The sequence below is a fragment of the Myotis daubentonii genome, chromosome 10, assembly GCF_963259705.1.
Source record: "Myotis daubentonii chromosome 10, mMyoDau2.1, whole genome shotgun sequence".
Taxonomy (NCBI): domain Eukaryota; kingdom Metazoa; phylum Chordata; class Mammalia; order Chiroptera; family Vespertilionidae; genus Myotis; species Myotis daubentonii.
This window is the reverse complement of record NC_081849.1, coordinates 85,539,341-85,566,005: the sequence shown is the minus strand read 5'-3', so window position 1 is coordinate 85,566,005 and position 26,665 is coordinate 85,539,341. Positions and strand designations below refer to the sequence as shown.

Here is a 26,665-nt window from a genome sequence, read left to right as displayed (position 1 = left end):
TCAGCCCCCGGGACCTACCCTATGCTCTCGGCACACTGGGCGTGCCGGCCCCCTCCACTGGGCCTGAGCCCCCGCCTGTCCCCCGCCTCGCCTGTGTCTCCCTCAAGTGGTCTTCACGCCCGTCTCTAGAGCCTCCATTCACAGACCTCACCGCGCACACAGGTCGCGTCTCTCCTCGCCGGTCCCCGCAGACTCTGAACCCCTCACACTCGGCCCCTCCCAGCGCAGCTAAAAGCACGGAGAAAGGCCAGCTCTCCACACCTCCCGCACTGTGTCCGCCTGTGGCCGGGGGCCACCTGGGGACGCGATGGCACCTACCTTCCGGAAGCCGAGGCCCCCGCGCAGACAGGCCAGCTCCCGCTCCACGCGGCCGTCCCGCCTGCCCGCGGCCAGCCAGCACTCGGCGGGGAAGAACCAGCGCCCCCGTCCCTGGCGCAGCTCCTTCACCATCACGTGGCTGACGTACCAGGCGGGACAGGCCCCGCTGCTGTCGTGCCACAGGCGGACCTTCCGGAGCGGGCCCAGCGCAGCCGGAGTGCTGCGGGCACAGCATGGCATGGCGTCAGCTGCTCACCCTCGGGCGGGAAGGACCCGTCTATAAGCAGTGACCCAGGAGGCCCCCCGGGAACAGGCCGCATGGGGCGGGGACCCCGCGGAGCTCCCCCAAATCCAGTCTCTCTAACCTCACGGGTCTGTCCACATGGAGCGCCACAGCTGACCTATGTCAGCGGGGGCATAGCCTGTGAACGTGAACGTCCAGGGAAGAGCAGCTCCCACCTCCTGCCCGCCCCAGGCTGTCCTCCTGGTTAACCCTTTACCCACCCGGCTCTGCATGCCTCCTGCCCTCGTCACCCTCGTTTGGGGTGAAACTAACTCCTTCACGCGGGTTTAATGACAGAAAACGCATGGTTATGCAGGTACCAGCATGTAAGCCAATCAGCCTCTTTCCTTCCGTTCGTCCCTCTCATGGGCGTGCTATCAGTCAACCTCAGATACGCTGTGAACACACTGAGCCTGTCCCCATGGAGCACCGGTCCCGCTGGAGAGCCGGCCTGACGGCCACACCAGGCCTCACGGCTGCTGCCCGGGCTCTGCGGGCGAGTCCCATACCTGAGGACGAAGGTGTGTCTGGAGTTCCGTTCAAACAGCGGCTTCTCTGGGCAGCAGAGCTCTCTGGGCTCTGAAAGTCCATCTTCACCACATAAAACGATGTAGACCTCCAAACACAGACACGGGGTCAGAGTTCAATTACTGAACCCGTGACCCTAACCAGTGCTGGGCAGGGCCCCCCTGCACCCTCTTCCCAGCCCTCCCCCCACACCCCTATCCAGGAAGCCAGCGCCCCATGTAGACCCCACGACCTGTCCCGGGACAGTCCCTGACGGGGGGGAGGGGGGAGGAAAGGCCAGATGCCCCCTCGGGTCACTGGGCACACGGCTAGCTCACGTGTGGCCCGCCCTCCTCCCTGCACTCAGGGCACCGGGTGGGTGAGGGGCCCCATAGACACAGGGTGCATGTCCTCGGCAGCTGGGCTCGCTGCTCCTTGCTGGGCGGCTTTTGTGGTAAGAAACGTACAATTCTGATGCAGTGCCATCTACCCACCTTCACTGAGGAAAAGCCCTTACTTATTTCTGCTCTTTTACATCCTTGCCCGTCGCCAGGTGTACTGCCTTGGAGTGACTTCTAAGTGTTTCCACCTTTAAGTCTCTAGCCTTCAGGAGCACGTTCTGGGCATCGCGTGACATGAAGGTTTCCCGTTGCTTTTCCACACGGAAGCCACCGTCCCTGACCACCTCACTGCATGACTCCTGCTCTGCTCTGGGCTGCACGGCCCCGACACGCCTCGTCTGCAGTCTGTCCCATGCCCTGTCTGTCCGTCTCCCGACATGCGACACTCTCCTAGCCCGTCCCACTCCAGCTGCCTGGTGCCCCTCGGAGTCTGCCTGCCCCCTCTGCTGGTGACACCACCCTCTAAGTCTCTGATTTCTTGTGTTTTCTTCCAGGTAAATGTTAGAATCTGTTTTTCAAGCTCCACATAACCCTTCCTGAAGTTTTGGTTGGACTTCATTGACTTTAACCTCTTTGTGCCTGGTTTACACCTGTAAAATGGGTCTATTAATAGAACTCTTTCCAAAGTGTTTTGAGATTTGGGGGGAGTAAAAAAAAAACCCATCATAGTAAAGTCCTAATTCCTGTTAGCTGGTGTTATTACTATTAATGTTAAAGGTTAATGTGGGAGAAATGACAAGGAAAACTGGTTTTCCCGTCCATGAATGAATATTACTGTATATTTATACTAGAGGCCAGTGCACAATATTCGTGCACTTGTGGGGGGGAGATCCCCTCAGCCCGGCCTGAGCCCTCTCGCAGCCTGGGAGCCCTCACTCCTTACCGCCCGCCTGCTCACTGCTCCTTAGCGCTGCCACGGAGGCAAGAGAGGCTCCCACCACCACTGCTGCGCTCACCAGCTGTGATCCTGGCTTCTGGCTGAGCGTCTGCCCCCTGGTGGTCAGTGTGCATCATAGCGACCGGTCATTCTGGTCGTTCTGCCTTAACAGTCTCTTAGGCTCTTATTATATAGACTAGAAGCCTGGTGCACAAAATTCATGCACTGGAGGGGGGGGTCTCTCAGCCCGGCCTGCACACTCTTGCAGTCCGAGACCCCTCACTCCTTACTGCCCAGCTCACTGCTCCCTAGAGCTGCCGTGGAGGCGGGAGAGGCTCCCACCACCACCGCTGCACTCGCAGCCGTGAGCTGGCCTCTGGCTGAGCAGCACTCCCACTGTGGGAGTGCACTGACCACCAGGGGGCAGCTCCTGCTTTGAGCATCTGCCCCCTGGTGGTCAGTGCACATCATAGCGACTGGTCATTCGCCATTTGGTCAATTTGCATATTAGTCTTTTATTATATAGGATATTTTATGCATATTGTGCCAGTTTTCTCATGATGGTCTTTGTGGATGCCCGGTGTGGTCATGATGGGGAACATGTGGTCTCAGTTATGTGTCCTATGTGGTCCTTGTTGTTGCATGAAGATGCCTTTGAGGGTTTTTACTGTGAGAATAAACAAGTCATCTTTTCTGTCAGAGAACAGTTTAGGCAGCTGCCATGCTGGCTGCGTGACTTGGCAGTCACCATGTTGGCTGCAGGGCTTGCGGCTCCCTGGGGGTCGCCATCTTGAAATGGCAAAGGCCAACCCCTCCCTTTGAATCAGCCAATCGCGCAGACTGTGTGCCTGCGCTCCAGTCAGGAGTGAGGGCAGGCCAGGCGCGGCTCCCGGACCAGATGCCTCCTACAGGAGAGACGCGGCCTGCTGCCTGGCTCCGAGTGTGCTTCCCGTTCCGCCAGGACCCTGGAGGGGGCTCGCCTTACTCTTACATTTATGGAATCATGGAATCCAGCGATTTTGTTAAACTTTCGTATTGATTCTCATTATTTGGCTGAAGACCCTCTTACATTTTCTATGCAGACATCAGATCGCCTGCCAGGAACTAATGTTCTCTCCTTCCAAACCTTAGATTCTTGTTTTGTTCTTGTCCTGTTGTCCTCCCTGGAGTTTCCAGGACAGGATGGACAGGCAGATGGCCACATCGCCAAGCCATGCACCCACATCTGCGCACACACCGTCCACACCCACACGTGTCTCCCGGATGCCCAGGCACCTTTGCAGTGAAGCGGGCCGGAGCCCGGAAGCCCGTGTCCACGACAACCGCGTACAGCTGGTGACTGGGCGGGGCACTGTCTTGCAGGAAAATGTAACCCGTTTTCTTTTTCTCACGACGATCCATACGTTTGCTTTTAGTGACCAAAAGGGCATAAAGAATTGTAATGGCCACAATAAAAATACTGGGGAGCAGGTTTTCCGGGCGTCTGTAAATAAAGGAGCAGAATAGACAGGGAAAATAAACATGTAATCAGAGACCAGCCGATGTTCACCACACAGGGCTAATATATGTGCACACACACAGGGCTAACGCATGTGCATGCACACACAAGGCTAACACATGCACACTCATGCACTGGCTAACACACACGTGCACACTAGCCAACTCACACGCACATAGGGCCAACACATGCTCGCACATGCATACTGGCTAATACACGTGCACACACTGGCTAATTCACATGCACACACAGGGCTAACGTGCACACACACAGGGCTTACACAGGCACACTCATACACTGGCTAACACACATCTGCATACACACGCACACCAGCTAATTAACATGCACATACACACTGCACACATGTTCACATGTGCACACTGGCTAACACGTGTGAAGACACACAGGTCTAACACACGTGCACACACACACAGAAAGGGATTCCCCAGCCCAGTGGTGTCTGAAAGCACGGAGGTACTTGCTGTTCCCTGTGTCCTAGTCCCTGACTCCTGGCGACCTCACACCACCAGCATCGGCAGCATTAGTCATTAGCTTATTATTAACTATGGGACCCACTCACCGCTACCCAGGAACCCACTCTCGCCTATTGAGTGACCAGGCGGCGTCCCTAAGGCATCCATGTGAGGAGGAGAATGACACCCAGCACCAGGGAATGCAGACTCTGGCCCCACGAATGAGGCGCTGACCCTGTACGGCCTTGGCAGCCTGGTGCCCCTTGTGGGGGATGGACAGACAGATGGACGAGGCAGCGAGCTCCTGCCGCCCCAGCTCACGTTCTGCTGGCCCACATTTCAGCCTGAATATACGGAGCTGTCTACGCAGTGCGATGGCGGGGGCGTTGCAGATTCGCCCCTGAAGCGGGCCCTGCTGAGGAGCAAGGGGGCCAGGACAGCAAGAGAGCAGCAGCCGCGGGTCCGGCTGTGTCGCCACTATGGACGCTCGCCCACTGGTCAGTCACAACTGCCCAGATTGACACTGACTTCCGTGTGTCCGTCCCTCCCCTGCCAGCAAGTGTGAGCTGACAGACGGATAGGGGCAACTAGGCAATAGTGAGTAACAATCACCTATTAACAGGCAGGTTCTGAAGAGCAAAAGGATCCTAAGTAGCAGGGTCCACGCTCTGCTGACTGACCCCTGGGCAGCCAGTGGCCGGGCAGATAAAAAGGGCCTGGTCTGGAAGGCAGGACTCACCCCCGGAACTGGGCAATGTCCCTGGATTCAAAGCTGGCGTTCAGGCTTCTCCTTGCGATGGAGTAGGCGGCGAGGAGGTTGTAGCTGGGAGGGAGAGGCGGTTAGTGCGCGAGTGTTCACGGGCGCCCACCGTGGCGGGGGAGGGGGGTAGAAGGGAAAGGGGGGGGAAGGTGCAAGCTCCAGTGGCTCCCGTTACGGGTTACGACTCAGACCCAGCGAGAAGGGTCAGCTAGTGAGTTAGACGTGGGGCTTGGCCTCTGCGTCTGTGCGCGGCTTCCAAGGCCGCGACACTGCTGTCCTCGGCGTGGACCTGGGGCGCATCGCAGACATCTTTGTGAGGCCAGGGGACCAGAGTGCTGACATCTCCATGACAACGCCGCCCCCGCCCCCCCCCCCCCCCCCGCCTCCAGTCCAGCCTCAGCCCAGGGACAGACTGTGCGCTGTGTCCGCGGTCCGGGCGCAGCCGGTGCCCGTCACGGGTCACTGTGAAGACGGACTCTCCCACAGCAAACCTGTCCCCCTCACTGCCCCATGGGTAGGGCCCTTCGGTGCTGATTCTGTGCCCTGGCTCCCAGGTGCCAGCAGAGAACCATGCAGCAGAGAGCGGACAATTGCTTTAATGCAGAAACGAACACATGACTGTCCCAGGGAACACTGAGCCTGACGGCCAGCCGGAGCAGGCTCCCAGCATCGGCGCTGCGTGCACCGGAGCAGACAGAGGAGCCACGGATGGCGGCCGGCACCGCACACGGTGGTGTGGACACACTGCCTCCTCCCAGGCAGCTAGGAGATGGCTTTGTGATTCAACCTTTCTTAAGATGACGACAATTTCTACACGTGCCTACGAGGTGTTTCTACTGTGACGAACAGCCACGGCCGCTGACAGAACAGCCAGCTCTGCCTCTGGATAAAGAGTTCCTGACCGAGGGCCACCCCCGATGCTCCCGGAAATTCCTGGGCGGCTGCAGTCGGTGTAGCGACGCGTGTCCCATGGTAAAGGTCACCCTCACGACTACGCAGAGGGGCAGGCGTGGGGTCCCAGGGTGGGGCGGGGAGAGCAGAAGCCCCACCCGAGGGGGGGTCATCAGCATGAGCAGGACACAGCGACCCACACGGGTCTCATCCACCCACCGGCTCCTTCGACCACCAAATGTTCGCTGAGCACCACCCACATCCCGGGGGGAGGCACGTGAACTCCCCTGGGGCTGCCGCAGACGGGCCAGACGTGGGAGGAAGCCGTCCCTGCAAACCTGACGGCCGCAGCATCGCCTCACCTGCAGTTCACCTTCCCCGGGGGAGCTGCCGGCTGTGGGGGGAGACTCTCAGGCTCCCGCCGCGGGTCCCAGAGCAGGCAGTGGACCCCCTGGAAACGCACCACGTAGCTCACGGTCTCGGCCAAGTACCTGTTGGGAGATTCCCTGTCGTAGTCCGCATCCAACAGGGACAGGTACCCCTGGGTGTGGCCTGAAAGAGAAAATGTAAATTAAGAATCACAACCTGAGGTTTGGGAAAAGGCGCCGCCTGTTCCTGCAGCGGACGAGCGGCGGACGGACAGCAGCTCCGCAACCCACGCCACAGCAGGGGCTTCCTCACGGGACCGACGGAGGGCCACGGCGTCCAGTCCACCGACCTTCCAGCACAGCCGCCGGCACGGAGACGTGCGCCGTGAGCCCCTCCCACAGGTGCAGCTGCCTCAGCAGGAAGTTGGCAGGAGTCGGCTTCTCGGAGAACCTGGGACAAGCAGAGCCGTGAGCACAGTCTGGTCTCGGTCTTTCCTCTCCGGGCTTTGCCACCTGCTTTTGTGCAGACACCTTTTCACCAGCGAGGCAGGCTGGGCCCACGCACCATATTGTCACGAGAACTGTGTGGCACTCACTCGTCGCTTCCTTAGAAAAAACACCAGCATGGCCGGTGTGGCTCAGTGGTTGAGCATCGACCTACAAACCGAAGGTCACAGTTCGATTCCTGTCAGGGCACATGCCTGGGTTTCAGGCTCGATCCCAGTGCGGGGCGTGCAGGAGGCAGCCCATCCATGATGTTTCTATCTCTCTCTCCCACTTCCTTCCTCTCTGCAATCTATAAAAATATATTTTTTTAAATGAAAGATTGAGAGTCCTGCCCAGATGTGCACTGAGAGTCCGGGACGGACACCTGCGCTCTCTCCATGGTCCAGTCTCTCCTGCAAATGGCAGGCTGGGTCCGTCTGAGGCAGCGACACCTCCTCCCTGAGCGGCCGTCACTCCATCTCTTCCACAACCCGCCGCACACCACTGCAGAGTACAACCTCACTCACAGGAGTTCTCACAGGCACGTCTCCTGCCCTGACCCCACTACCCACAGCGTCAGCCACGCACCTCACCAGCAACATGACGGGGAACGCCCTGGCGGCCGGCTGGGAGAACTCCACTCGGATCTGCAGGGCCTCCGGGCTGGCTGCAGACAGCCCAGCGAAGTGGTGGACGTTCACTCTATCCCGAAGCAGCACAAACGTCGTTTCATTTCTCCTGTCACCCTGTTAGCATGTGGACAACAAGCAGAATCGGCTTTCGGAAAAGTGAAGACGTCGCATGTCACCAGGGCAGCCTAAATGCAGCTGAGGGGACCGGGCAGGGCTGTCCTCACCGGGCCATCTTCCTCCCCGAACTCCGCGGTCACGGGCGTCCTCAGCCGTGGCCTGTGCAGGGGCCTTCGGCTGGAGCAGCGGTGCAGGGACAGGGCCAGCAGAGCACCAACCTGGGGACACAGAGCGCCTTGCAGTGGTGACGCCAGACAGGTGGCGGCTACATCATCAGGGAACAGAGGGGTCACCGGCCAGGGGGCGTCACGGCAGGACGGGGTGGGGGATGGCTTCATGTGCACTGCTCTTATTAAGTTAATCATTCTTAAAGCTTGTTAAAGTATTTTATTTCTTATTCTAAAAGCTCATATGAAAGCCACAGCTGCCGAGTGACAATGAGCAGAGGCGCAGACGGCCCCCAGCACTCTGAGCCCTGCTGTGAGCCTTACCCGAGGACGCCTGCCTGGGGCGTCTGGGTGCTCCTGGGTGGGGACACACTGGGCGGGCAGCAAATGTTCTACTTTTGTTTTTGCGTGAAATCTTCCAAATTCCCTTGTTGACATAGCTTGATTAGCTACCTATGGATTCCCCTGAGTGATGCATTCACATAACCAGTGGGCGAGCTGTCTGCGGAGCAGCCAGGTTATCAGAACTACGGTCGTTCTGAATAAACACATAAAGCTTGTTGCTTTGAGGAAATCTCTCCTGTTTCCTGGGAGGTGGGGGGAGGAAACAACGGGTCCAATGTTTCTAGAGCCCTGGGCGCCTGGACGAAGTGCCTCCAGATGGGCAGACACCTGCTCGCTCCACCTCCACCTCCACCGGGTATGTCTCTACACAACTGCACTTTTTCGGTTGGAAAAACTCACTTTAATCTCTATTTCTTTATTGCTTGTTAGTTGGGATTATTTTCATGTCTATTTCCCTAAAAGGGGGTGTGTGACTGCTGTTGAAAATGAGCATTTTTGAACCACATGATGAGTTTGTCATTCATTTGTGTACACTCATCCATCAGACATTATCGGGGGCCCAGGGAGCCAGGCCCTCAAGCGAGAGTCTGCGCACAGAAACAGGAGCATGGCGCTGGGGCCCGGCCCCAACCCCCTTGTCCTGGACACAAGCAGATGTGAAGCCCGTGTTCATAGCCCAGAAACGCTGGCACCTCCTCCCCGCGCCCCCACTGCCACACGCCCTTGGCTCTGGTCCCCTCGTGGCTCAGCCTCCGGGGACCCGTGGCCAGCCTCGCCGTGATGCACGCCCAGCCCACTCCGCTTCCGACTTCGATGGTGGGTCCAAGCGGCGGCACAGGAAGTGCTCACCTGGCCGGGAGCGCGTCCCTGCAGAAAGGGGCTCCTCCTGAAGAGCAGGAGCTGGCTCGCGTAGCACGGGCTGGGCTCCCACCTGGCCAAGTCTGCAGGGAGGCGCACCTGGACGGGGCCCAGGCTCTGCACGGAGCTCTGAGGGTGGCGATGAAGCTGCGCCTGGACCTCCGTCTGCCCGGCGCTCACGTGGACCCGGTGCTCGCTGCGTGAGGACAGGCAGCTCTGGAACAGCACAGGTCCGATACTGACGGGCGGGACCACCTTCCGGATCAGACCCAAGAGGCGGAAACCCCTGGAAAGGCCTGAGCCAGGACTGGACCCCAGGACGGGGCAGCCCTGTGCCCGGGATGCGAGCTGCTTTTGTGTCGGTGCGTCTTCCTGAGACGCTCCACCCACTTGTGCCCACAGCTGGCTCCGTGGGCTCCTCAGCCCCAGGGAGCCAAGACCTTGACTACTACATGCGGGGCTGCCAGGGCCACGAGCACAGCGCCGTGGGCGCAGAGCAGGCAGCGCAGGAGGTGCCGTCTAAATGTGCAGACTGCTGCTCGGCTGCAGTCACTGGGCTCACATCAAACACCCGTTCACTCTCTCCTTTCCCCAGCATCACACCAAGTATCAGCTACCTGACCAGCAGGTCTGGGCAGCGGGGAGGATAAATGGGGACCGAGGAGACATGGAAGCTTCTGGAAGGAACCCAACCAATCCTGACACACTGTCCTCTGGTCACTGCAGCAGGAGCACATAAATGACCGCTGGCGGCCAGGTCTGTTGGGGCTGCTTCTACATAACACCACCACCCACCCGCCTTACGCCCTGCACCCCTCAGGGGACAGCCCCCCCCATGTCCCTCATGGAAACCCACTGGACCCAGGGGACGGGCAGGGGTGACATCCACTGCACACTGCACTACCCACGAAACACAGCTCACCGTGAACATTCCCTAAGACCAAGGTCCCCAGCATCGTAGCCATCAGACCCCAGGACCCCAGTTCATTGTGGGTTTTGAGAGCAATTACTAAGCCAGCTCTTGTCCGAGGAGGAGGAGGACCGTACCAGCAGCACGTCTGCGATGACCTGAGCACCTTCCTCCAGCAGGCGGCCAGAGCTCCTTGAGTGACCGTGGTCGCTGGCCTCCAGGACCCCGGACACGAGAAGGATGAGCTCCCGCACCTGGCCCGCCTCCACCGCGCAGCCTGCGGGGGGCCGGCCGGGGGCCAGCAGCGTGTGCGCGCAGTCGAGGATGAGAAGAGCGCTTGCGAGGCTCATCTGCGTGGAAACAGGCAGGGGTAGAGGCCCCCTCAACAGCGCCCACGCCATCTGGCCTGCCCTCCGGGAGGGACACCACACACCAGGCGGGGAGGACGGGCCAGGTCCGGATCCGGATCGGCACCAACTTCACAAGTGACATTAACTCCCCAGAGTCTGTCCCCAGACCCGTAAAGTGACCAGAGGAGAATAGAGGCCTCGGCAAGCTAAGTGCGTCCCAGGGAACGTGGCTGGGTTGTTCGCTGCTCGCGGAGGTGACCCACATCGAAACGGTGACCTGCCTGAACCGAACCCGCCTGCAGGTGCTCACGGGGCCCTTACAGGACTCAGAGCTGCCCGAGGTCCCTGTGAGGGAAGCAGCAGGGACACCCCTGGACCAAGGGACTCACCTTGTTGGGGAAGCGCAGCAGGTCCCTCAGCAGGAGGACAGAGTCGGTCGCTTCCTCCTGACCAGGAGAAACGGAAAGGACAAGATGACAAGGCAGGGAGTCAGCCGTCAGTCATGGCCGCACGGCTCAGCTCGCTGCGTGGAGATGGAGCAGACCCCACGTTTGGGCTCAGACAAAGGGAGGCTGACATGGGAGAGACCGTCACCCTGGGCCCACGTTTTCCAGCCTATGTGGCCCCCCTGCCCTGCGCCCACTGGCTACCCCCCACCCCATCAGGAGGGGACCCGAGGGCTCAGGGACCAGAGTACAGCAGGGGGAGCTGAGTCCCATGGTGACAATGGAGTGTGCCCTTAGATGTGACTGTCCTTGCCATGGTGACAATGGAGTGTGCCCTTAGATGTGACTGTCCTCGCCATGGTGACAATGGAGTGTGCCCTTAGATGTGGCTGTTGTTGCCATGGTGACAATGGAGTGTGCCCTTAGATGTGGCTGTTGTTGCCATGGTGACAATGGAGTGTGCCCTTAGATGTGGCTGTCCTCACCATGGTGATGCCATAGTATCGATGGCGTAGATGTGACTATCCTCACGGAGGCACAGCCATGCTGGCGAGGACAGTGCCACAGCAGTACGTGGTCGCTGCCCTGGAAGCCACAGAATCGTAAGCCTCACTGCTGTGCTGTTGTTACCAGGCGGGATCGGGTTGGGTTTACATCATTTTCTCCTACGTGGCTGATGTGGGTCTCTAGTAACCAGCCCACTGGTCTGTGAGACATGTGCACAAGTTTGAGCCACAGCCCCACGTCAGCGTGCAGGCTGGCCCACCAGTCTCATGACTGATGGTACCTCACAGCACGACCACTTGCTAGCGAGCTGACCAGTCTCAGTCCCTGCTGCACAGACAGACCTACAGACACTCTGGGCCATACCTGGTCCTGGGGAGCTAATCTGCAGATTGAAGAAATGAACGCGTCCTGGATTCGGGACCACTGGCCACAGGAGGGGCTCCCGCCCTCCCTAGCCCAGCGACTCAGGACCCCGGTGGTCACGGCGACATAGTTCCTGACTTCCGTGTCACTGCCCATCTGTTGGAGGGTGGAGAGGTTCCTCAGGCTAGCATTGTACCTGAAGGACACAGAGCAGTTACCATGATCGTCCAACACGTTCAAAACGCTCTGGCCCACCCACCGCAAGTGTGGTATCCACGACAGAAACACTCTGGGGTGGGTCTGTGCAGAGGAAATAGAAAAGACACAGGGAGGAGTCACATCAAATCCTATGAACCTCCTTTTCAGAGCTGAACAGGCCCTAGAGCCACACAGAGTGACACAGACACACGGCAGGTGAAGGGAGTCAGTGTGAGCTGGACAGGAGACCCCGACGGCTGCAGGGGCTGGTGGTCCCATAGGCAGAGGTGATGAGCAGCACCCAGACCCACAGAGTGGATGGGATGATGCACATGGCCACGTGCGGTCAGTCCAGGAACATAGGAGTGATTCAGGGTGAGACCAATCTATGAAATGCACCAGGTCAGCAGGCGGAAGGACAAGCCCTCGTGATCATCTCAATGGATCTAGCAGAGCACTGACAAAATCCAACGGCCTGGGTGAGAAAATCACCGAAATCCACGAGTGCAGGGCCTTCTCCCACCTGCTCACAGGCATCTCTGGAGAACCTACGTCAGCGCCACCCAAAGAGAGGCTGCGGGCGGACTGCTGCCTGCCCAGGCCTGGGGCAGGACCAGGATCTCGGCCTCGTCCACATCTGCTCAGCGGAAAAAGCAGCAGGAGTGCGCAGCGGAGAGGGAGTGACACCCTCTCTCATAACAGGTGGCACATCTCATTCACAGAAAACCACATGGAATATGCTAGAAGCCCACCAGAGCTAGTGAGTGCATGGGAGGCTGCAGGACACACGATCCACACGCAAGTATCAGTGTACACTACGGAAAACTCCAAGTAACTATGAAAACAAGTCCATTTGTAGTAACATCAAAAAGAACAAAATACTTATGATCCATTTAACAAAAAGTTCAACGTTTATACCCTGAAAACTGTACGATGTGACTGAGGAAAGCAAAGATCTAAGTCCATGGGAAACTGCTCCCGGTTAGAAGGCTCACGTTGCCAAGGCAGCAATGCTCCCAAGGTGACATCCAGGCTCCGGGCAACCCCTCAACACCCCGGGGCTTGTTGGCAGAAACGGACCAACTACTAACCAGGAGGCTGAGTAACCACAACAACCCTGAAAACGCAGGCTCAGCTGCGGGTTCATGCTCCCCATTTCAAAGGTCACTTCGCACCCAGCGGTTGGACAGTGTGGTCCTGGCGTAAGAGACTTGAAGGTCCATGGAATAGCATTGACAGCCCAGAAGTGGACACTAACGCTTGTGGCCCACTGACTTCTGACAAAGGGACGAAGGCGGTTCGGGGGAGGGGACCTTTCTGGCCTGTGGTGCAGGGACACTGCTTGGCTACGTGCAGAAGCGCAGGCCTGGAGCCTGCCTCGCACCACACGCCCCAGCTCCAAGGCTCAGCTCCGTGAGTGAGACCGCGAGGCTCTCAGAAGAGGGCAGGAGTGACCGTCCTGGCCTGGGGTGGGTGGTAATTTCTTAAATGCACCAAAAGCACCAGCAGTAAGAGAACAGGTTGGACTTCATCAAACTTAAAACTTTTGTGTGTCAGTGACACCACATGGAAGAGAAAACCCAACCCGCGGCGGGAGAAATGTGCACAAGTCACTTCCCTGACGAGGGACGTCGCCAGAACATGAGGGACTCGCAGCCGCAGTCATGGAGGGACAGCCGGTGAAGACCACGGTGTCGGGACAGACAGTGATGGTTCAAAGCCCGTGGACAGATGCCAGCACTGTCCGTCACCAGGGCCAGGCACAGAGCAAGCTGGTGGGCACGATGCGGGACCCACAGGTACACAGCAGCCGCTTGGGAAAACAGTCTGGCAGGACCTCACAATGGTCAACACAGCATGACTGCGAGACCCGGCAACCACGCCCAGGAATCCGCCTGAGACAGGAAAACACGTCCACATCTACGCTCACAACAGCACCGTTCGCACCAGCCATCAGCTGATGGTGGAGAAAAACCGTGGTGCATCCAAGACAAACTGTCATTCAGTCACAGAGAGGAATGAGGTCTGGCAACAAGTATGCATCTCACACACGTAACAGGAAGTGAGTCCAGGAAGCCAGTCACAGAAGACCACCTGGGGCATCACCCCATTGACATAAAAGGTCCAGAATCAGCAAGTCTGGGGACAGAAGTGGGCTCTCGGATGAGATCCAGGGCTGGGGCTGGAGGGAGGAAGCTGGGTGGGGGCAGGGATGGGACCAATGAGAACAAGGACTGTGGAATCGATGAAATGTCCTTGTCTGGCAACTCTAAGTGTAGGAAACCCAAGGATGTATGCACTGCAGACAGGCGAACCCCATGGTATATGAGTGACACTCAATGAAGAGTGAGCTGTGCAAAGGAAGACGACGAGCAGTGCAGTCCCAGAGCGCAAGCGGGAAGCCCGCGCAGACATCGGGAACTGGGCTGCAGGCGCCACCAAGTACTCCACGGAGGCAGCTGGGACACAGAGCCTCACTCACACATCCTCGCCGGGGCAGCGGTCCCCATGGAGACGGGGCAGCACAGTCACCGCCACGGCACAGGGCTGCGTCTGGGAGCCGTCACCATCGGTGATCACAGTGGACACCAGGACTGGAAGGGACAAGCAGAGATCAGCGCCTGTGTCGGCAGAGAAACTTCTTCAAACGCAATGGCAAGGGAGAGACAGAGCCCAGAGGATCAGTCCCGACACCACTGGCCCATCTGTGTGCTGGGCGGTGACGGGACCTCCAGGAGGCAGAGCTGAGACAACTCCACACGGATCAGGGCGGGAGGGGGGTGCCTGCGTAGCCGGGAGGGAAGCAGCCCGTAAAATGGGGTGGGGGCAGGCAGCCGTCGTGCGGAGGGTCAGGAAATGAGTCATGGATCACACGCTCACTCCCTGTCACTGGCCTGCACTGTGTACCCGCGGCAGCAAGATGCCAGGGTGACCAGGACCGCCACTGTCTCAACCTCCCTGCCTACTCAGGACTACAGTCAAGTTAAAAACGTGGTGAGTGCCGAGTGGGCAAGGTCAGGGAGTGGTCCGCAGACCCCGAGGTGCAGGTCCAGGCTGGTACTGCTGGAACCAGGGCCGAGGGAGGGCAGGGCTACGGCAGGTCCAGACGAAGGCGTGGAGAACCCCACTGAAGTAATTTATGCACAGACATGGGCATGGCAGGAAGCAGCTTTTGGGGGACTCGGGAACTCCTTCCTGTGACAGGGCCAGGGTTTGTGGTGGGGGCCCTGCTGGGGAGGCGGAGCGGAGTCCTGCCCACCATCTGTCCATCTGTCCGGGACTCACCTTGATAACCGTCCACAGGCTCCCCAGCTGGTAGTGCAAAGTAGTGCTGGGCGTCTGTCCCACGGTACAGGGTGCACTTGGAGGCGTTTCCTATCTGGTAACCAAACTCATAGCGGAAGTCCTGCGATCCGTTCCGTAGTGAAGGAAAGAGCACAGGTGAGCAAACAGCATTACCCCCAGTAAGTCCTCACAACCCTTCCTCACCCACCCGAGGTCAGGCACAGATGGGCTGGGGCAGGTACACGCGGCTGTGTCTGTCACTCGCGGCCGTGGGCCCTCCTGGCCGGGACTGGGACAGTCACAGATGCAGAGTCGGGGGGATGAGGACACTCGCACCCCCAGCGTTTCATCAGAGGCAGAAGGGGTCTGCGTGCTCACCGGTCTCCCCGACGTGCAGAAGACGCTGAAGACGGTGTCTGCCTCGAGGCCGCGGTGGGGCTGCACCTGGCAGGCCACATCCCGCGGAGCCTGGTTGACGGTCACATACAGCTGAGCCTTCCCTAGAAAGCTGTACCCCGAAGCTGCAGAGAGAAGGGGTGGCACCTGCATGCTGGGAACCAAAGGCAGCCCCGGAGGTTCCCAAAGCGCAGACCGTGTGGCCCCCAGATCTGCGGCTCTGGTGTTGCTGTGACCTTGACAGACCGCGACCCCGGGCCACCCCAACCTGCTGGGTCAGACCCAGAGGGGCCGGCAATCTGCGCCAGCGCCCGCCTCAAGGGACGCTGGGCCCGGGACCCCTGCCATGCGGCACCCACTGATGCAGCACTATTTGGGTGCTCGCTCACTGGGGCAGCAGTGCCCGAGACCCTGAGAGATTGGTGGACGGACGAGACCTGGGAGCCAGACAACAGCCTCGCAGGCAGAATCCACCCCCAGCAAACCAGACCCTCCACTCCCGCTGTGTGCAGCCCTGTCCGGAATACGCAAGTATCGCTGCTGACCCTACAGCACTGATAGGGTTTATATTTGGCTTCTATAAGCTGCACTGATACTGTAAATGTTTCCTGTGATGCCATACAGCATTCAAACTCAATGTCATAAATAAGTATAGTACAGTGGGGCCTTGACTTACGAGTGTCCCGACTAACGAGTTTTTTGAGATACCAGCTGTCTCTCCGCAGATTTTTTGCATTGAGTTGATAGAGTAATTTGAGTTAACGAGCTCCTTAACGAGCTCGGTCTCGGAACGAATTAAACTCATAAGTCAAGGCCCCACTGTATTCTCTAAACTGCATAACGATTGTTTCCCAATGACTAAACATTTCGTTTTCCATTACCCTGAAATGATAATTCTCATGCATAAAGTTGTTTTTTACTTTCGATGTCTTTTTCTTGAAATAAATTACAGGCACGAGTTACATGTGTTGAATTGTGTAAAACTCCGAGGACGCTGACCCTCATCCTAACAGCAGGCACGCGGCTCAGCTCCCCGCCAGGCCCAGGGGCCACCTACCCACCGCTGCTTGCAGGACGTATGTCTCTCCAGGGCGCAGTGAGTGCGGCTTCACTGTCACCGTCTGTCCCGTGATCCCTGCGGAAAAGGAGGGGCGGGGACCACTCGTCAGGGCACCCCCAGGGCAGCAGCTCAGACACACCCTTCCTCGGGGGGCACTGCGGCCGAAGGAGGCAAAGAGGTCCCATTTGCCCTGCTTGTCTCACCTGGAAAGGCCACGTCTGTTCGTTACCTCCGGCCCCTTATTACAAAGCACGAAGCTCATCTCTGCTCCCCCTCAACAGAGTCAAACGGAGCCCAGTCCAGGGGCCGGTCAGAAGGCCCTCGCCTCCCAGGAAGGAGAGGACTCTGGGAAGAATGCTGTCCATGTGTTTTGAGGAGGCCCCTAAACCAAGTGGGTCCCTTTCAAACGACATCCTAGTTCAGTGGTCGGCAAACTGCGGCTCGCGAGCCACAGGCGGCTCTTTGGCCCCTTGAGTGTGGCTCTTCCTAAGCCTTAGGAGTACCCTGATTAAGTTAATAACAATGTACCTACCCATATAGTTTAAGTTTAAAAAATTTTGGCTTTCAAAAGAAATTTCAATCGCTGTCCTGTTGATATTTGGCTCTGTGGACTAATGTGTTTGCCGACCACTGGCCTAGTGTCTGCAGGAGCAGGAGGGACTCCTGGACCCGAGCGAGACTGCGGACCACGGGGCCCGAGATCTCAAAGACAGAGGCTCACTCAGCCGCCGCCATGCTCCTCGGGCAGCGTCCTGCACTAGGTCTGCAGGCCCGGGGCCCACACCCCAGCAGGCGCACACACACCCGGGGAGGCGCACACACACCCTGGGAGGCGCACACACACCCGGGGAGGCGCACACACACCCGGGGAGGCGCACACACACCCTGGGAGGCGCACACACACCCTGGGAGGCGCACACACACCCGGGGAGGCGCACACACACCCCGGGAGGCACATACACACCTGGGGAGGTGCACACACACACCCCAGCAGGCATACAGGATGCGTGCACGAGAGGGCGGCACTGTCCTCTGCGCCTGTGCCTGCTCAGCAGCCTCTTCCCCTTACTTCGCAAAAGGGGGGGACGCCCGCAGGCCTGTGGCCACTGAGGGACGAGCACAACTGAAGAGGCATCGTGACCCCCAGTCTGTCTATAGTCCAAGGAGAAGGCCCAGGAGAAATGGGGGGAGGGGGAGGCTGGTGTGGGAACCTCTGCGACCGCTAAGGTTCCAGGGCAGAGGGGTGCTCATACCGGACGCGGTGTAGCCCTGAAAAACGGCTCGGCTCACGGGGGACTTGGGCCAGTCGACCAGGAGTGCAGGCCGAGCACTGGCTGTCGGGAGGAAGGGGCCCACCAGGTTGTCCCCATCCCCACGGCTCCCGTCCTCACTGGCACTGGGTCCCGACGCTGAGAGGTGCATGCTGGTCCCTAGGAGACACGCCGGGTCAGGGATGGCGGAGACAAAGGTGGCCATGGTTCCCTTAAAGTGCTAGTGGTTCAAGGCTGAGATCAGTGCTGCCCACTCTCTCTGGACCCACTGGTCTAAACGTCTCCGACGGCACATAGGACGAATGTCGCCTCGCACGATCAGTGGCTCCGCGGCATTTCCTCAGCTCACATGTGCTTGGGCCACAGCCAGGAGTGAGTCTACAGGAAACACCACGGCAGACGGAGCAGGCCCTGCCATGTGGACGTCTAGGTGAGGGTGTCGGGAAACACTCGAGGAAACACACCACGAGCAGAGGAAAGCCGGTGACGGAAGTGCTCTGGGGAGACAGCAGGCGCACAGAGGGGCTGGGACGGGCCGTTCTAGGGCCGGGTGGGCAGCCTGGGGGAGAGGCTCAGACAGAGGGAATGGGCTTTAGAAAAAGCTGCTCAGGGAGGGTCTGGGTGTGGCTGGAGGGGGAGCAGGAAAGAAGAGATGAGACCTCAGCTCCCTCCGTCGCCCCCTATGTGGGCCCTGGGAGGCAGGCCTGGCGTGCTGGGCTGGGCTGGGTGTGTGAGGTGACTGGGCCGCGGGCCCGGGCAGAGAGACCATGTCTGTCTGTCCAGCAGGGGGAGGGTGCCAGGCTTGCTCAGGAAACGCCGACTTCGGACTCCAAACAAATGCCGTTAAACAAGGTGAGATGATAAAGTGGATCCATGTTGGGGTTAGAAGGACTGAACCATCAGGAGGAGTGACTTGTGAGCGCAGGCCTTTCCCTCATTCAACGTTATTTATGAAGCGCCTGCTGGGAGTGTGAAGTGAGCCCCTCAGGGGCCTGGGGGAGCAGAAGGAGCGTGGGGTGGTCAGAGGAACCAGCATCCAGGCTGATCAGGGGGACGGCCATAGAGCACAGCACAGTGAGTCATAAACAAAGGGCTCACTGACCACCCATCCGGCCATGCGGTAGACAAGTCACTCTCGCTCACTCAATATTCATTCAACAAACAAACTGTCCGCGGTTGTGCATCTGTTAAGCATTGTTCATGGGCTGGATGAACCACTCACTCCTGGTCATGCGTTGTCAGCGAGAACATGCGCACTGAGGGCCAACACAAGTGCACAGCTGCCTTGGAAACCTTCCCTTCCCAGACAAGAGGGAGCTAAAGGAGTTCGTCACCAACAAACCGCTATTACAAGAAACTTAAAGGAACTTCTTTAAAAGAAGAAGGGAAAAAAAGATCAAAACTATAAATAATAAAATGGCGGAAATTACATGTCTGTCAGCAATCACTAGGTGTACACGGATTAAATGCTCCGACCAAAAGATGTAGGATGGTGAATGGACAAGAAAGCAAGACCTTCACATGTGCTGCCTACAAGAGACCCACTCAGATCCACAGGTGCAGGCTGTGAGTTGAGGGTGGAAAAGATATTTCATGGAAATGGGAACTTGAAAGGCGGGGCAGCAGTAACTATACCAGGACATTTAAAATGAAGGCTATACCACAAGATAGAGAAGGGCCAGCAACTCTACTTCTGGATGCTTATCTGAAGAAACCCAAACACTATTCAAAGAGACGTGTACACTCCTGTAGTCACTGCAGTGTTTTTACAGGAGCCAAGGCGTGCACACAACTGAGTGCCCAGCAGTAGACGCGCATATAGGATGGAATATGACTCGGCCGTAGGAAAGGGTGAAATCTTGCCATTTGTGACAGCATGGAGGGACCTCAAGGGTACTGTGTTGAGTGAAATAAGTCAGACAGAGAAAGATAAATACCATATAATTTCAATTATACGTGGAATCTAAAAAAACAAATGAACAGAAAGACTCATAGATACAGAGAACATACTGGTGGTTGCCAGAGGAGAGCGGTTGGGGGATGGGTGAAGAAGGTGAAGGGATTGAGACGCACAGATTGGCCCTGGCCAGTGTTGCTCAGTGGATAGAGCATCGGCCTATGGACTCAGGAGTCCCGAGTTTGATTCCGGTCAAGGGCACATGCCCAGGTTGCGGGCTCTATCCCCAATGGGGGCATGTAGGAGGCAGCCGATCAATGATTCTCTCTCATCATTGATGTTTCTATCTCTCTCTCTTTCCCTTCCTCTCTGAAGTAAATAAAAATATATTTTTAAAAAAGAGAAGCACAGCCGAAACCGGTTTGGCTCAGTGGATAGAGCGTCGGCCTGTGGACTGAAGGGTCCCGGGTTCGATTCCGGTCAAGGGCATGTACCTGGGTTGCGGGCGCGTCCCCAGTGGGGGATGTGCAGGAGGCGGCTGATCGATGTTTCTCTCTCATCGATGTTTCTGACTCTCTATCTCTCTCCCTTCCTCTCTGTAAAAAATCAATAAAATATATATATAAAAAAAAAGAGAAGCACAGATTGGCTGTTACAAAATAGTCATGGGGCTATGAAGTACAGCACAGGCAATATAGTCAATAGTATTGTAATAGCTATGAATGGTGCCGGGTAGGTACTAGAAATATCAGGGGGACCACTTAGTAAAATATATAAATGTCTAATCACTATGGTGTGCACCTGAAATTAATGTCATACCCTCTGTCAACTAAAATGGAAAAATAAAAATTATTTTAAAACAAGAAACATGCCTTGCAGAGCAGAGCAAAGAGACAGAAAGAGCCCGAGGACAGTGGGGTGGAGGTACACACTCTGGGCTGGGGAGGGGCGGTGAGGTGAGGCCTGGGGAGGAGCGCCGAGGGAGGCCTGTTGGCAGATGCCGCCCGTGTCCGAGGACGGGAGAGGGACAGTATCGGGGCCTGGGCTCCCCAGCAGGTGAGCTGGAAACAGGGCCAGACCGTGCCACCCAAAGGAGCGCAGACTGCCCTCGGCCTTGGAGCACAGGGAGGGGCCTGGGTTCAGGGGAGAGCAGACTCACAGGCAGCCGGCTGCCGTCCTCTCGAGGGCTCCGCTTCTTGGATGTCACTGTAATAGGCCTCAAAGTCTGCGTGAAGGACAGAATGAGAGCGTTTCCCGTAAACCAGGCTCCCCTGAAACACACAGGACCCCGAGGGAGCACACACGTCGCCCTGGGCCACCTCAGGGCCCCAGCCCTGCTCTGCAGGCACAAAACCCCCAGAGGCCACGCCCAGTACATGGGACAGTGGGGAGGCAGTCGCTGTCCCTGCTCCCCCAACGAGTAGGGCTCCGTGTGATTAGTTGGGGGGATGCCGAGGCCCAGAACTGTCCTCCAGGGGCCTCACTCTTGTCTCCCATGGGAGACACCGACAGGAGTGTCCGGCTGCCACTGTCACCTTTCTGTCCCCAGGCACTTCCCTCCTACACTTGAGGGGTTCATGGAGGCTCTCCCACCAACAACCCCAACGCTGGGACTCTGGGGTGCAGGCCTTTGCCAGGGCACAGGACCATGACCCTGAGTGGCCACGCTGGATAGCAACAGGGAGGGACAGGAGGGGCAGGTGAGTGCTGGGCCAGAGCCTGGATCACTGACAAGGAATGTTTCTCACCTTCTAGGCACCGAACTAGCTCCTGTCCCACCTGAAAGCGGGGACACCGGGCACCCATGGTCATTGGGGAGGAAGGATGAGGAGGTGGTGTGGGCAGAGCCTAGCTCAGTCGACTCTCCTAGGCCCATCAGAGACGAACACCAGGCCCGGAGGGCACCCCCAGGGCGAGGGCAGGTACCAGTGAGGGGACAGCACTTACCAGGGGGGTGGGGGGTTGGGCTCCCCAGGGACCCCTCGTCCCAGGGATCCCCTTCTGGGGCCACAGGGTCACCAGCAGCGGGAACTTGGGGTGCGGGGACCGTGGACTCCACGGAGGCTCTCCCCGTGGCTGAGAGGTCAGCCCGGTCCAGGGTCCAGGGCCGTGGCTCCCGTGTGAACGGCATAGGCGTGGCGTGGGGCTCTGCCCGGCGTGGCCTCGGGGACCGTGGGTAGGACTCGGGAAGCTTCGACACAGACCCCAATCCTGAGGAGCCCAGCAGCCCCACGGTTCTGCAAAAGGGAACTTGAACACAGAAGACATTTGGTTTCTCTACGTGTACAGATTCCACGAGCATGTTCGGTCCTGAACAACCACCACGTGAAAACTGCACCTAGAGGTGTCGCGGGGCAGCCCGGCTGCTGGGAGGCCGGCCCGTCCATCTCCCCTGGGTTCGCCTCCCACAGGCCCCGCCACACGCTCTGCACCCCACTGGGGCGTTCACAAGGATGCTAGAAACTTCTGGGCGCATGGAGCCTCTCCTGACCCGCATTCACCTGCCCGTGCCACAGGACTTAGGAAACGGTCAAGAACAATGAACAACTTTGCAAGGACGTGGAAGCAGAGCCCACAGCCCTGTCAGCATCCCTGTCGCCACATGAGTCAGATTCTGTGAGAACAGGGCTGGGCCACACCGAGAGGACGAGAGCTGGCCCTGGAGAAGGGGCAGCCACACGGTGACCCCACGCCCTGGGACACTGAGCACAGGCTCGGCTTCAGACCCACACGGTCACCGGCCAGATGGCACGCGACCCTCCGTGTCATCCTGTTCCTTCAACACAGGGCCACTCCCAGTGTGTAAGCTTCCCGTGGCGCCAAGGAAGCGTAAACACGTGAGGAGTGTGGGCGGCACCACCCTGCTGAGGGCCGCACAGCCAGCTCAGAACACAGCCCCTCCGCTGTCCGCCCTGCTGAGGGCCCACAGCCACCTCAGAACACAGCCCCTCCGCTGTCCGCCCTGCTGAGGGCCCACAGCCAGCTCAGAACACAGCCCCTCCACTGTCCGCCCTGCTGAGGGCCGCACAGCCAGCTCAGAACACAGCCCCTCCGCTGTCCGCCCTGCTGAGGGCCCACAGCCAGCTCAGAACACAGCCCCTCCGCTGTCCGGTCCACATGGCCCCCGCACGACATCACCCCCGGCCCAAAGCCAGGAGCCTGCCACCCACGCCCTCGCCCGCCACCAGGGCTGTGTTCCCACATGTGACTTCTCGTGACTTTGCCTCCTTGCAAAGTCTTAGGACCCACATTTTCCGCCCAAGAAAAGAGTCTCAGAGCAGTGCTCCCATCACAGCCAGTGTGCGAAGCGAGGACCACCTTCCACGGCTCTTGGTCCCACGAGTGGCCCCGAGGACAGCAGGAGGGGAGGGACAATGGCCCCAGCAGAGTGGTGGGGGCGTGTGCTGTTTCAAAGCGCTCAGTGCGTTTGTCACCCGGGAGAGCTGCCCCAGTGGGTACGGCACAGCCCAGGCTGAGAGCAGCAGCTGAGGCTCCTCGTCTCGGCTGTCACCGCCGCCCTCCCAAGTGTGAAGCCAGGAGGGACTGGGGACGAATAGCTCATGGCCGAGACCAGACACGTTGGGTCAAACCAATTAGATCTCACACGTTTTAGCAATCTCAAAATAATCGCTCCGCCAACAAAGCCAAGCATCGCCTGCCCTCACTGGCTTGGCTCAGCGGGTAGAGGATCGGCCTGTGGACTGAAGGAGTCCAGGTTTGATTCTGGTCAAGGGCACATACCTCGGTTGCAGGCTCAATCCCCAGCCCAGGTCAGGTGCTTGCAGGAGGCAACCAGTCGATGTGTCTCTCTCACATCCATGTTTCTCTCTGTCTCTCCCTCTCCCTTCCACTCCCTCTCTCTAAAAAAATAAAATGAAAACGAAGCTGGTCTGTACCTTCCTCTCTGTCCCTTCCTGTCGCGTTGACCAAAAAGAGGTCCCAGGAGTAAGAGAGGGCCGCCTCCCCGCAGTCTTCACAAGCCGCCCGCAGCGAAAGCTCCTCGTTCCAGTTCACAGGGATGCCTCGGAACCTCTCCCAGGAGATGTGCACGCGCCTGCAACGTGCAAACCAGGCCGGAGCTCCAGAAAACAGGGCGAGACGCTCTGGCCGCATTTTCCAGGTCAGGTTTGTTCAGATCACCTGGTCCCGGGGGCCGATGCACCACCTCACCCCACCGCTCAGGGAGGCTGAGCGCTTCCCCCAGGAAGCCTCTGGAGCTCGCCCAGCGCAGGCTGTGACCATGAGGTGTTTTTACACAAGTAACTGCCCAGACCCCCTGCAGGGTCCAGGGACGGAGGCCGCCTGCCCGGTGTCCCGTGGAGCTGAGGGCACAAGCGGCACCCACCCCCGCCCACCAGGAGGCCAGAGCAGCTGTGGCACACGCCGGCCTGCATTCAGGGTCTGGGGCTGGGCGTGGCCCTCAGTGCCCGTGGCCTCCGTGACGTCACACTCAGCTGACAGGTGCGTCCCCCCTGTGGGCCCATGGTGCCCAGTTGCGCCTGGAGGCCAGGACAGAGGCCCTGAGACACTCAGCCTCTGTGCCCTCGGCCCTAGGCCCTGGAGCCAACCCCGTCTCCAGGCAGCTGCTAGGAGGCGAGGGCACCTCCCCCTTGGAGCCCCACGTCAGCGCAGCAGGTCGGTGTCTGAGCCCATCTCCCACGCGCACAGTGGGTCTGTCGGTGTCTGAGCCCATCTCCCACGCGCACAGTGGTCTGTCGGTGTCTGAGCCCATCTCCCACACACACAGTGGTTTCTTTGGTGGCTCCCACCCCCAGCCTGGCTTGGGGCACCCAGATGGGCATTGTGGGGCAGTAGGGCAGCTGGCACCTGAGCGCCACGTCAGGGAGGGTGGACAGGAACACCTGCGCCTCGGAAGAGTTCCGGCCATGGCTGGACACCGTCAATGTCACAAGAAACTGGTCGTAGCCACTGCTGAGAGAGTCCGCTGTGAAGGACAGGGTGGGTGCCCCGGCATCCGGGCTGCGTGCAGAGGGCCCAGCGAAGCAGGGGCGGCCGGGGGCACTGGCTGGGGTGCACGCCCAGTGATACCTGTGGGAAAGCGATGGAGGAGCTGACGTGCCGGCTCTGGTCAGTTAGCGACCGTGGTGTCACCAAGTGGCTTTCCTGGGGGGCCTGCCAGGGAGCAGCAGATGGTTCTCAGGGATGCATGTTCCAGGTTACCGACGTGGACGGTGTCAGTGGAGTGTGGACAGTGTCCATGGCAGGACACTGGGTCAGGCACCCAGGGATGGGGAGTGGGTGGAGATGAGGACCAAGGCCTGAGCCCAGGGACCCGACATTGAGGGACCCAGCACATAGAGGCTACTCATGTTTATTTCTTCCCCTTTCCAAAGCTCCCTTACATTTTGATCCTAAATGAAACACTACTTTGATAAAAGTATAAGTCCTTAAAATTGTGTAGATTATAACTCAGCGCCCCAGAGCTGAGTGTGGAGAGGGTAGAGGAGGAGAAAGGCTGGGACGAGGAGGAGGGGCCCCACAGCCCCATTGCTCACCTGAGAGTGGCCCCGGGCCTGTCGGGGTCATAGGACAGGGACCCCCTGAGGACCATGGTAGACAAGGGGGTCCTGGGGACGAACAGGTGTGTGCCCTCAGAGATCACGCTGACAGGTGCCCGGGCACGCACCTCCACTCCCACGCAATAGTTGCTGTGCACGGGACTGCCTCGCACCTGCACCTGGAACATAGGCAACAAGGGGGCGTCAGTGAGGCAGGCAGGGTGCCCACTAGAGACAGAAGGGCTGGAGTCTAGGAGCAGCAGGCCCACTGGGGACAGAGGGGCTGGGGTCTAAGAGCAGGAGGCCCACTGGGGACAGAGGGGCTGGAGTCTGAGAGCAGGAGGCCCACTGGGGACAGAGGGGCTGGAGTCTGAGAGCAGGAGGCCCACTGGGGACAGAGGGGCTGGAGTCTGGGAGCAGGAGGCCCACTGGGGACAGAGGGGCTGGAGTCTGGGAGCAGGAGGCCCACTGGGGACAGAGGGGCTGGGGTCTGAGAGCAGGAGGCCCACTGGGGACAGAGGGGCTGGGGTCTAAGAGCAGGAGGCCCACTGGGGACAGAGGGGCTGGAGTCTGGGAGCAGGAGGCCCACTGGGGACAGAGGGGCTGGGGTCTGAGAGCAGGAGGCCCACTGGGGACAGAGGGGCTGGAGTCTGGGAGCAGGAGGCCCACTGGGGACAGAGGGGCTGGAGTCTGAGAGCAGGAGGCCCACTGGGGACAGAGGCTGGAGTCTGGGAGCAGGAGCATTTTCCTCTCCGTGTCTGTGTTAACATGAAGCTGGGGTTCTGGGTCTGGGGACGTAAGAACACCCAGCTATTCCCTGGTTTGTAACCTCTCTGCCGACGGTACATTTTCCATGGTGTTGGTTTTGTTTAGCTTACCCTGCTTAAGCTCCGTTTCTAACCCCAAACATATCACGGCCTTAAAGGAATGCCAGGGATTTAAGAGAACCCTCCTCTGGGCCGTGCCGGTCTGGGTCCCAGGGTCTCTGAGGCTGATGGGAAGGGAGCATGAGCCTGGGCAGTGCCGCCGCCAGCTGCCGCCCACCTGGGCCAGCGCAGTGTAGTTCCCGGGTTCCAGGAAGTAGTGGGGGACAGTGAAGGTCTGCCTGTGGGTGCTGATGGCAGGAGGCAGGGGCACCGGCGACCCCGCGGAGTTGGTGAGGCTCCAGCTGTAGGAGAGGCCTTGGGAGATGTCACAGAGAATGGCGGCTTCGAAGGTCACTCCCAGGGTCACAGGCTGGGACCGCCACACCTGCGTGAGGAGAAAGATGTCTCGTTAGAAATGCGTCTACCTGTTCCAGAGGAAGTGGTTCAAGATGCAGGACTTCAACTCTGTGTCTGTGTGATCACAGTCAGTGAGAATAAAGACTTATACACTCAATGAGACAAACCCCTATAAGCATAAATTAATGGGAAAATATGAAAGGAAAAGGTCAATAGATTTGAATATATAAACATTTTAAACTTTGAATATAAAAATATT

The 26,665-nt window shown here is 58.8% G+C and overlaps 1 protein-coding gene across 1 annotated transcript in view; it reads right to left on the bottom strand.

The window, feature by feature from the left end:
• Positions 1-26,665, bottom strand: part of PKD1L1 (polycystin 1 like 1, transient receptor potential channel interacting) — a 58,067-nt gene that overhangs the window by 21,808 nt on the left and 9,594 nt on the right. Inside the window, exons 9-32 of the mRNA XM_059711291.1 lie at positions 26,228-26,434; positions 25,181-25,362; positions 24,492-24,713; positions 23,561-23,718; positions 21,413-21,914; positions 21,258-21,331; positions 20,824-21,090; positions 17,750-17,926; positions 16,494-16,571; positions 15,419-15,561; positions 15,041-15,161; positions 14,238-14,349; positions 11,558-11,753; positions 10,631-10,687; positions 10,029-10,241; positions 8,973-9,500; positions 7,719-7,829; positions 7,451-7,608; positions 6,727-6,827; positions 6,371-6,560; positions 5,097-5,180; positions 3,662-3,869; positions 1,111-1,217; positions 319-538 (exon numbers count right to left, since the gene is read on the bottom strand). Of these exons, the coding sequence (XP_059567274.1) occupies positions 319-538; positions 1,111-1,217; positions 3,662-3,869; positions 5,097-5,180; positions 6,371-6,560; positions 6,727-6,827; positions 7,451-7,608; positions 7,719-7,829; positions 8,973-9,500; positions 10,029-10,241; positions 10,631-10,687; positions 11,558-11,753; positions 14,238-14,349; positions 15,041-15,161; positions 15,419-15,561; positions 16,494-16,571; positions 17,750-17,926; positions 20,824-21,090; positions 21,258-21,331; positions 21,413-21,914; positions 23,561-23,718; positions 24,492-24,713; positions 25,181-25,362; positions 26,228-26,434 (4,416 nt within the window). The remainder of the gene's footprint in view (positions 1-318; positions 539-1,110; positions 1,218-3,661; positions 3,870-5,096; positions 5,181-6,370; positions 6,561-6,726; positions 6,828-7,450; positions 7,609-7,718; positions 7,830-8,972; positions 9,501-10,028; positions 10,242-10,630; positions 10,688-11,557; positions 11,754-14,237; positions 14,350-15,040; positions 15,162-15,418; positions 15,562-16,493; positions 16,572-17,749; positions 17,927-20,823; positions 21,091-21,257; positions 21,332-21,412; positions 21,915-23,560; positions 23,719-24,491; positions 24,714-25,180; positions 25,363-26,227; positions 26,435-26,665) is intronic.